Source organism: Myotis yumanensis, unplaced genomic scaffold, assembly GCF_028538775.1.
Source record: "Myotis yumanensis isolate MYYU_CA2020_CCGP unplaced genomic scaffold, mMyoYum1.0.hap1 SCAF_18, whole genome shotgun sequence".
In the NCBI taxonomy this organism is placed as follows: Eukaryota; Metazoa; Chordata; class Mammalia; order Chiroptera; family Vespertilionidae; genus Myotis; species Myotis yumanensis.
The window spans coordinates 14105172-14116162 of NW_027223769.1; the positions used below are offsets into that span (position 1 = coordinate 14105172).

A 10991-nucleotide genomic window follows, 5' to 3' on the forward strand; every position below is an offset into this window, starting at 1 on the left:
AGATTCGGAGCCCTTCCCCCGAAGTTTCTGAATTGGAAGATTAGGGTGGGGGGGGAATCTACATTTTTAAAGATTTTTAACCAATGTGTATACAGAGGTCAGAAGATTGTGAAAAGAAAGGAAACGCCTTCCCTCTCTCTCATGGAGTAAGGTGGGTAGGCGCCCAGGGCGGGTGAAGGAACACAGAAGCGTGGTGCTAGCTAGAAAGGCAGGCAAGCACGCACCGGGTGCGAGTAGGGTCTGGGACCCGGAGAGGGCGTGGCCGCCCAGGGGGTAGGCGTGGCCTTGCCTGTGAGCGAGGGGGCGGGGCCGGAGCCGGGACACGAGAGGGGCGGGATGAGCGCTTAGCCTCGTTCAAGCTCGCCAATCCGCGGGTTCGTAGCAGCCGCGCTCTCCGCCTCCCGCCGCCCGCGGAGAGCGCCGAGTTGCTATTGGTCGGCTACGGCTTCTTCCGGCCGGGGGGGCGGGCTCCGCGCGGTGGCGGGAAAGCGGCGCCCCGGCACTTCAGGGACGCTGAGGGGTGGCGGCTTGCTCCGCTATGGACGCGGCCGAGGTGGAGTTTCTGGCGGAGAAGGAGCTGGTGACCATTATCCCGAACTTCAGTCTGGACAAGATCTACCTCATCGGGGTAAGGGTGCGCCGGGCATTTGCCTCAGGAACTGGCGCCTGCGGACGGCGACTCGCCCTGCTCTGCTCCCACGTCTCGGGTGGGAAGCCAGGCGGCGGACTCGGCGTGTCCAGCCCGCGGGCCCTGCGTGGACGGGGTTGGGGCGAGGTTCGGAGCCGGGAGACTTGGGCGCGGGAGCCCCTGGAGGTCGCCCGCGCCTCCCAGGTGTTCCTGGGCGGCCTCCCCGCGGCGCCTCGGGAACCGGGCTCAGGTGGGCCGCCAGGTGCAGCAGCCCCACCGCGCGAGGGCGGACGTGGGCTGCCTTCCGCGCCGCGTGACCACCGGGCGTGCGTTTGTGTCTGGAGGTCCGGGAATGCCTGAGCTCTGCCTCGCCTTACCGGGGTTTGCTTCCTCCGGCAGGGGGACCTGGGGCCCTTTAACCCTGGCCTGCCGGTGCAAGTGCCGCTGTGGCTGGCGATTAACCTGAAGCAAAGACAGAAGTGCCGGCTGCTTCCCCCGGAGTGGATGGATGTGGGTAAGGACGCGGGTGCCCGGGTTCCGCAATGACGCCATGACCCACTGACCAGCTGAAACCAATGGCTCCAGATTCACGCCTTAGAGTCAGCTGACCGCTGTTACCAGGGCCCTGTCAGTTTGGGGTGTGTAAATCGCGTTTAGTTAAGATTTTGTGCTTAAAGCTATTTCACCTTGTTTTAAAATTTAAAAGTATTTTAAGGCCTTAAAAGAAACATTTTAATTTAAATATATACGTAGTAGAGGCCCGATGCACGAAATTCGTGCAAGAGTAGGCCTTTCCCCGGGCTGCCGTTAGGAAGGTCGCCTGGAAGGACGTCCGGAAGGATGTCCCGTCTAATTGGCATATTATACTTTTATTATTATAGACTGACATGTTGAGCAAAGTTGTTAATCTTACATTATAGAAAATGCATGAAAATAATCCCTACAAGGGAATATTATTCAGCCATATAAAGGAATGTGAATGAACCTTGAAAATCTTATGCTCTCTGAAAAGAACACGCAAAGACCCTATTTGTAACATTCCATTTATATGAACTATCCAGAACAGGCAAATCCACAGAGACAAAATAAATTAGTACTTACCTAGGGATAGGAGTATGGAGGAGATGGAGGGATTGTGGGGGGGGGGGGGGGGTCCTTTTTGGGGCAATGAAAATGTTGCCCAGCTCTGAATATACTAAAAACCATTGAATTGTATACTTTAAGTGGGTAAATTGTGTAGTACGTTAATTATGCCTCAATAAAGTTGTTAGGGAAAAGAAAATAATGCATCAAAGATGCAGGCCGACTTGACCCTGACTTTATCCTTTGCGGCTTTTCCCCATCTCAAAGATGTGAGTGGCTCATTATCGCAAATAATCGTAATTTTATTGGGGTGGTGGTGGTGGTCATAGGCATGCCTGTAGAATTTGAAAAGCCATGCGTGATTTTGATCGCCCCCTCCCCTTGGGAATCACTTGGGGATACCTGCCTCCTAGAAGCAAGGACACGTTCAGCCAGACTCTCACATGCAGTTAAGAAAGACTGGGCATTTCCGCCTCACTCCCTGTCCTAAGGGGTGAGTGGCCCTGATGGTCCTGAAACATCGTGGGAAACCCCAATTCCTTCTGCTTTGAAGGGCTTTTTTAGTCCCAGCAGGCCTGGCTCTGTTAGGGCTGCATCCCCTGAAAGCTTCTCATTTAACATCAGCTCTGGCAGCTTTGGCCCACTTAAGCCCCAGCCCAAGCTGCTTCCTAGTCCTAGCCCTGGGCCGTATGTGGTGGGAGGAGTGAAACGTCATAGTCGACACTGCCCAGGAACCAACTGCTTTCTGATTCTCCCACCACGTGGTTCCACCTGTTCTTGGACTTCATGTAAATGGTATCATCTAGTACTATGTCAGTTTTGTTCTCTGACTTCTTATCAGTATAATGTTTTTGAGATTCACCGCTGTTGCATGTGCCATTACATTCTTTTATTGCTGAGTGGTGTATGAGTATGCCACAGTATGTTCACCCATTCTGATGTTGGTGGGTAGTTGGGTTACTTCCCATTTTTGGCCATTGTGAATGTGGCTGCTATGACTAATCTTGTCCAAGTCTTTTTGTGGATATGTTTTTATTTCTCTTGGGTAAGTAAATACCTAGCGGGGTGGAATTTTAGGGTCATGGACAGACTGTGCTTAGCTTGGAAAGAAACTGCCGGTGCTCCACAGGGGTTGAGCCATTATTATAACCCCACCAGGACTGTCCAAGAGTTTCCAGTGTTCCATACCCTGGCCAACATTGGAATTGCAGGGTTTGAACAGAGGTGTTTCATACTCTGGTTTAGATTTAAAAAAAGAAAAGAGTGAATATTCTGTGCAAAGAATAAGTGTGTGGGGAGAGAGCAGTTGAGGGTTACCCAGGCTAGAGCTGGGAGTGGCTGGAGCAGCTGATTGAGGTGGGCAGGGTGGTTGGAGTTTAGGCATAGCTTGAAGGAAGAATCAGCAGGATTGCTGAAGGACTGGCCGAGGGGTATGAGAGAGAAGAGTTAATTAAAGATTAGCACCAGGGTTGTTGGCTTGAGCTCCGGAAGGAAATGGAGTTGTTTTCTTACATGGGGGAGACTGCAGGAGCAGTGTGTGGGCTAAAGTGAACCCTAGGAGTGGAGTTTGAACATCTTACACTGGAGGTGCCTGATAGAAATCGATGTGGAAATAATATGGGCAGTGGGGCATTTGAGTCAGGAATTCAGGGGAGGGACTGATCTGGGGATGTGAATTTGTCATTATGAGCACATAGATGGTATTTAAATGAGGCAGGAAGAGATCATATGGGACGTGGGTTTAGGTGAACCACAGTGTTGAGAGGTCAGGAAGGCCAGAAAGAATTGATGAGATGAGAACTCTGGTGTTCCAGAAGCTAAATTAATACACTCCAAGGGAGAGGATTGATCCTCGTCAGATTGGAGGCTGAGACATAGCCCTTGGGTTTGGCCCAGTGGAGGATGTGGGCCTTGGTGGACTATGTTGGTGGAGGGGTAACACATCTGAGTGGTTGAGGAGGGGAAGTTAATGCCAATGTCAGACAACTCAAAGTTTTGTGTAAAGGGCATGATAAATGGATTGGTAGCTGGGGAAAGATTTGGTGTCAGGCGAGGGTTTTCTTTTTCTTTTTTTAAAAAATACACATGTTTTTATTGATTTCAAAGAGAAAGGGAGAGGGAAAGAAACACTGATCAGCTGCCTCCTGCATGGCACCTACTAGGGATCGAATCCACAACCCTGGCATGTTCCCCAACTGGGAATCGAACCTGTGACTTCTTGGTACATGGGATGACACTCAACCAACCGAGTCACGCTGGCCAGGGCAGGTTTTCTTTTTAAAAAAATATATTTTATTGATTTTTTACAGAGAGGAAGGGAGTGGGATAGAGAGAAACATTGATGTGAGAGAAACATCGATCAGCTGCCTCCTGCACACCCCCCACTAGGGATGTGCTCGCGACCAAGGTACATGCCCCTGACCAGAATCGAACCCGGGACCCCTCAGTCCGCAGGCCGACGCTCTATTCACCGAGCCAAACTGGTTAGGGCAGGTTTTCTTTTTAAGATGGGAGATGTTGCAGCATGTTTGATGGAATGTCACATAGTGAGGAGAAACCATGATCATTCAAGAGTGAGAGACCCATGCTGGAGTGGTGTTCTGTGCAGGTGAGAGGAGGGTCCAGTGCATACTTGGAAGGCCGGCCCTTGTGTATGGGGACAGACACAGGGAAGTTAGGAAGATGTGGTGACAGGAGCATGCGGGCACTCAGCAAGGCAGTGGCTGAGAGCTGGGGCAGTGAGATGAGGAAGGAGAGAAGGCATGAAGAGGATGGGCATGATCAAAAGTGAGAGGGTGAATGGATCAGGGAAGTTTCATAGGATTGCAAGATAATACCAAGGGCCCCTTGGAGATGGGTGGTCAGTCCTTTAAAGTGAGACTCCACAGCATAGTTGTGTCTGTGTGTATCCCTTAGGGCCTACATACAGTGGTTCTCAACCTTCCTAATGCCACGACCATTTAATACAGTTCCTCATGTTGTGGTGACCCCCAACCATAAAATTATTTTCGTTGCTACTGCATAACTGTAATTTTGCTACTGTTATGAATTGTAATGTAAATATCTGATATGCAGGATATATTTTCATTGTTCGCTACCCACAGGTTGAGAACCGTTTAGGTACAGTGGGCACTTCAGATTTAGGACTGGAGGTTTTCTCAGGCTATTAAGTCAGAGAGAGAAACATCAATGATCAGAATCATTGATTGGCCATCTCCTGCACGCCCTCCACCGGGGACTCAATCCGCAACCCCGGCATGTGCCCTGACTGGTAATTGAAACATGATTCCTGGTTCTTAGGTTGACATTCAACCACTGAGCCACACTGGCAGGGTCCAAAAACTGTTTTTAATGTATTTGTCAGTTGATCGAATAGGTAATATAGGCAGTTGGTAAATTTGGTTTTAAAAAAACATTTTGGTTATGGTGATGGTAAAATGTATTTATTTCTAAATTTCAGAAAAGTTGGAGAAGATTAGGGATCATGAACGAATGGAAGAAACTTTTACCCCTATGCCTAGCCCTTACTACATGGAACTGACCAAACTCCTGTTAAATCAGTAAGTAATCTCACTGAGAGCCCATGTGTTCATGGTTCTCATCCCTTAATCCATGCCTTTCCTTTTTTATTTCACTCTCATTACCAAGGTAAGTGGTATTCCTGTTCACTTAGTTCCTTAGGTCAGTAATCTGGGAGTCCATTCACACTGCCTGAAGTCTCTCCCTTCCTCATTTTTCCTTTTCTCCACCCTTCCCTCTCCTAGTAAATCCCTTGGTTCTTTTCATTTTATCTCTTAACTATAGGCCCGGTGCACAAATTCATGCACTGGTGGGTCCCTCAGCCTGGCCTGTGGGGATTGGGCCGAAACTGGCTCTCTGACATCCCCCGAGTGGTCCTGGATTGCGAGAGGGTGCAGGCCAGGCCAAGGGACCCCACCGGTGCACGATTGGGGCCGGGGAGGGACCACGGGAGGGCTCCAGGGCGTGTCTGGCCTGTCTGGCTCAGTCCTGATCGGCCAGACCCCAGCAGCAAGCTAACCTGGTTGGAGCGTCTGCCCCCTGGTGGTCAGTGTGCATCATAGCGATTGATCAAACAGTCGAGTGAACAGTCGGACCCTTAGCATATTAGGCTTTTATTATATAGAATTATCACTTGACATTTGAACCCAGTATGAGCCTCCATCATTTCCAGCAGTAGCCTTTATCTTAACTATAAATATGTTTTATTACTAGAGCTTTACCCCTTTTTATTCGTTGGTTATGTGCATTTGAGTTCTTGCATGTCTGTCACATGAATGGCCAGAGGACTCACATTTGCCTCTGATCCTGAACTATAAGAAAAGCCCACTAGTGGCAGAAATGTGCTGTAGTAAATTGTTTCCCTACATCCAATTCTGGTTCCACATCAGCTCCTAATTCACTCTCCACATTGCAGCCAGAATGGCCCTTTCAAGGTGAAGCTGCCAGCCCTGACCGGTTTGGCTCAGTGGATAGAGCATTGGCCTGTGGACTCAAGGGTCCCAGGTTCAATTCTGGTCAGGGGCATGTACCTTGGTTGCGGGCACATCCCCAGTAGGGGGTGTGCAGGAGACAGCTGACTGATGTTTCTCTCTCATTGATGTTTCTAGCTCTCTATCCTTCTCCCTTCCTCTCTGTAAAAAATCAATAAAATATATTTAAAAAAAAATAAAGGTGAAGCTGCCATATGATTCCCCTACTCCTTGGAGCCTTTCCAGGGTTTAGTCTAAAGTCCTAATCATGGTATTCAAAGCACTGCATAGGCTGGTTTTCTTCCTTCTCTCATAACTTTCTTACAGTTCTCCCCGCTGACTCTAAATTCCAGCTCACTTTGACTTCTTTTACTTCTTTATACATACCAAGGTCCTCACCTCAGGGCTTTGCATATACTGTACCCTCTGCTAGTAAGTCCATCTGTTCCCTGCTCCCTCCTTTGGTTTAGACTAACATGTACTCCCTTCCTGTCCTACATGTCATCTTGGCATCTCTGTACACCTCCATAGCATTTGTCAGTTAAAATTTTCTAATCCCTTGTCTGGCTATGCTCTTCTCCCCACCCCCAGTTCTAATGAGCAGGGACTGTGTCTTCTGTGTATTAGCACAATGCCTGGTGCTCACATGTTTGTGGAAGGGAGGGAGAGAGGGAATCAGTGGAGGAGGCAGGAAAGTGGGTCATTTTGCTTGGGACATACTTAGAATGTAATTTTCAAAGTGTCCAGTTTTTGATGCCTTTTAATTGATGGATTCAAGAGTAGAACTAGAACAAAACTTGGGGAGCTGTAGAGTAAGCTCTATTTATGGATGCAAATGACAATTCAAGGTACATACACAGACTTGGTCCTTCAGTTCATATGAGGCTGCAGTGCACAGCTTACTAAGCATTCTGCTAGATAGTGATAATAGGCTTGAGTTCCTGGTTTAGTGGGGGAGAGATGTGACCCTGTTACCCAGTGGTTACACTGCAGTGTGATAAATGCCGTTCAGAGTATGTTGGGATGCAACCCTAATGCCTGGTGGTATCAGAGAAGGGATCTTGGGCTGGAAAGATCAGTGAAAATCTGGGGGAGAAGGCAGAGGTGTGAAAGGACATGGTGTGTTTGGGAAACGGAGCTGTTGGGACACATGCAGACTGTATGGGGTGGGAGAGCTGAGGCTTTTCTGTTGGAGGGCCCCAGGAGGGTGTTCAGGAAGGAGTGCCACCTATGGATCTGAGAAAGCCTGCTGTGGCAGTGGGGAGAGTGACTCGGAGTGGAGAATCGGGAAGCAGAGGCCCCCGTTCAGTATATTATGTATGCAGTTCTTATTGAAACTCTTGTCTTAGAATTATTTAGAATTCATTTGGCTGAGGGACTTAATTGTACCTTTGTTCTGCAGTTCAAGGAGCTGGGTTCTTTGTTCTTTACTGCTGTTCAGAGCAAAGGATCCAGATGTTTGGGCTTTAAGTAAAATCCACTACATAAACTTTATACCACTGATTATCCATCTACTAATCTTGAGCTAATTTTAGCATTTGAAGAGGTCATTTCCAGCTTATCCTAGAATGCCTGGTGATGATGATGTGAGCTTCTACTTTTATCTTCTAGTTTGTCTTTTCCTTCAAAGATTAGTTTAAAAAATCTCACACAGGAAGACTGACCATCTCTCTCTGACTCCAATTCAAACTTTTACCCAGAATTCCTTATGTAAAATGTGCTCAGGTTATGCTAATTTGCAATTTCTTCTGTGATTTTTGTAAATGTATTTTTGTTTTCTCTGTAGAGTAGGCCAATGTCTACTCTTCAGGACTTTTGCGAGGATAGAAATATTGTGTAGTGCTGAGCACATGGCAGGCATAGAGCTGCTGTCTTTCCCTGGTGGGTTGTAAGCCCTTGGGTAACCGATGAGGTATGAGCAATAGAAGTCATGACCTCTGAACCAGCCTTGAAACAAATTCATTCTAGATGGAAATTCTATAGCACAGAGCACTCAATTATCCTGAGACACAGGATGTCCAACGTAGAGCTTATTCTCTTATTAATTATTTTACGGAACAGAAGTCCTTGTGCCACTGCCCGCCAGGGGACAGGTTACATGAGCATAACTGTGGATCATGGCTGAATTTTCTTGGCACCAAGCTTAACTGCTAGAAATCCTTACATTTTAAAATTGAAAATAAAGCAAAACAAAATCTGAGGCTAGGACAGTGTGTGTATTTTACCTGAATCCAAGCAACCTTTTTCTTTTTAAAGCCACTTTTAGCTGGATATTGCTTTAGTTTACTGAGTGCTTCCTTATGCAATTTATTTATTTCCTTTAGTGCTTCAGACAACATTCCAAAAGCAGATGAGATCCGCACCCTGATCAAGGATGTGTGGGACACTCGCATAGCCAAGCTCCGGGTGTCTGCTGACAGCTTTGTGAGGCAGCAGGAGGCACATGCGAAGGTAGGTGTACTGCTGAGGGGCTGAGGGATTTCCTGCAGCGATCTGCCTGCTTAGGCTATCACAAGCAGAATTACTGGCTGTGCTTTAAAAATTATTGGTTTCTTATTTTTGTTCAGTAGATTTTTTACTTTTTCTCAATCAAACTTCTCAACCAACCCCGTTTTCTCTTGTGTTTTAGCTGGATAATTTGACCTTGATGGAGATCAACACCAGCGGGGCATTCCTTACACAAGCTCTCAATCACATGTACAAACTCCGTACAAACCTGCAACCTTCTGAAAGTGCCCAGTCTCAGGACTTCTAGAGAATGACCTTTGATTTGTAAAGGCCTTGTGTCTGCTGGCATGAGGCTTCCCGGGTAATGTGTGAGTGCTCAGGACATGATAGAGGTACTCAGTGCTGGGTTTCTAGAACCATTTGAATGTAAGAAAAACGTGCAATGAAGCAAGGAATGGATTCATAACATTGTTGGAAAGCAACAGGTTATGCTTAGTTCTTAAGATATTCATTAATTCCACATCTGTCTCTAGAGGCCAACTGCTCCTTTATGGAGGAAAGAAAAAGCTTCAGCAAACAAGCCATTCTCCCTAGCACGGTCTCAGGTCTCCTGCACGGAACTGTTATGTGTGGGTGAGTGTTCAGTGATGTTCATGTTGCTTTGAAAAGTCAGAGATACAAATGGTGATGTGGCCCTAGGACTTTGTTGTTTTGATATGGATCTTTTTGGCTGAATTTAAATCCAGAGATTGCTCACATAGAAGAGGATGGCAGATGGTGGCTTGTGATGCCGACTGGGGTTGATCTCAGCCAGGGGTGGGGAACCTTTTTTCTGCCAAGGGCCGTTTGAATATTTATAACATCATTTGCAGGCCATACAAAATTATCAACTTAAAAATCAGCCTGCTATATTTGGTCAAACATTTTAATTAACACCCCTAATGCCTTGGTAGGGCCAGACCAAACGATTTTGAGTGCCTTATAAGGCCCACAGGCTAGATGTTCCCCACCCCTGATACAGAATAAAGATGGAGTCAACCCAATCTGTTGGGTTTATTTTTTCCTGCTTAAGCCATATGGCTAAAATGATAATGATAGACCAAACTGAGGTGTGTAGCAGGTTGTAAACTTCAAACACTCTGGTTGTCTCTTGTTATCTTTGCTACTTCTGGTTACAGTTTAAAGGGTTGCTTTTAAAACTAACCATGTTATTTGAGTATGTGAGTGAAGCACAGTGCTAAGAAAAGTTGGACCTATAACACTGCTCCTGATGGGTTTTAGGGTAAGATGGTCATAGGTAGCAGTGGCTCAAAGAAGGGTAAATTCTAAGAGAAAAAAATTCAAATATAGCGTTTTGGAATTGCTAAATTGCTCATAGAAATTTTATTGCCCTGAAAGGGGAAAAGATTGTCTAGAGCAGCAATTTTCAACTTTTTTCATTTCATGGCACACATAAACACGTAATTACTAAAATTCTGCGGCACACCAAAAAAAAAACTATCTTTTGCCAATCTGACCAAAAAGAATAGGTATAATTTTGATTCATTCACACTGTTGACAGCTATTGTGTTGGCTACTGCCATTTTTTATTTGACAATCTAAGGGAAAAGAGGTCAGTGCCCCTGACTAAATAGTCAGGTATTCCATGTTTACAGAAATGCTTGTGGCACACTGGTTGAAAATCGCTGGTCTAGAATCATACAATGAGTGGCAGTTTCTGTAACCTGGTGGTTTTCGACTGTCACATGCTATCTTAAGGGCTTTTTGAAGAGTGTATGTGATCAGCTGAGTCTGGAAGAGACCTGCTGGTATCTGCTCTTCAGTGTTTAAAGTCCAAACTTACTTCAGGTTTCTCCATTCCACATTGCTATCCATCTAGATGTCCCTCCAACAAGCAGCTGATGGTTGTTTGAACACTGAAGGGCCAGGCACAGAGGGGTTAGGATACAGAAGACTTGTTTTTATCAGTTAAGGTGACTGTTAAGAGCAGTGGTTGACAACCGGTGGTCCGTGAGGTCTGGAAGGTTGGCAACGCTGGCTTAGAGGACCGCTTTCATATGACAGGACTTGCCTTTTCTTGTCACTTTTACTCGGAGTCCTTCAGATTTTAATCCGGGGAATCTTCTTGAATGAAGCCACCTTATTGTGAAGGGTCAGGAATCCTGTGTAGCTCAGATCAGCCCCTAATACCTTTCTCCTAAAACCTGACTGAGGTACATTGGATCTGTCTTCACATTTTACCTGTAAAGCTGTATAGTTGTTGAGCATTAAAAAAAAAAAAAAAAATTTTTGGTCTCTTTTTATTATAGCATAAAAAAGATTTTCCTCTTAACATGATTTAG

The 10991-nt window shown here is 46.4% G+C and overlaps 1 protein-coding gene across 1 annotated transcript; it reads left to right on the forward strand.

Annotated features, from left to right (window-relative positions):
- Positions 1-525: 525 nt before the first annotated feature.
- Positions 526-10935, forward strand: GINS2 (GINS complex subunit 2). Its single transcript, XM_070398670.1, has 5 exons — positions 526-628; positions 1028-1142; positions 5172-5271; positions 8526-8652; positions 8831-10935. The coding sequence occupies exons 1-5, from the start codon at positions 539-541 to the stop codon at positions 8954-8956; spliced, it is 558 nt and encodes a 185-aa protein (XP_070254771.1). The 5' UTR covers positions 526-538; the 3' UTR covers positions 8957-10935.
- The last annotated feature ends 56 nt before the right edge of the window (positions 10936-10991 follow it).

What these genes read in the sequence shown, in the direction of transcription:
- GINS2 (XM_070398670.1), top strand. Translation starts at nt 539, where the DNA reads ATGGACGCGGCCGAGGTGGAGTTTCTGGCGGAGAAGGAGCTGGTGACC. An exon ending in ACAAGATCTACCTCATCGGG is followed by an intron (nt 629 to 1,027) that starts GTAAGGGTGCGC and finishes TTCCTCCGGCAG; the next exon opens with GGGGACCTGGGGCCCTTTAA. An exon ending in AGCAGGAGGCACATGCGAAG is followed by an intron (nt 8,653 to 8,830) that starts GTAGGTGTACTG and finishes CTTGTGTTTTAG; the next exon opens with CTGGATAATTTGACCTTGAT.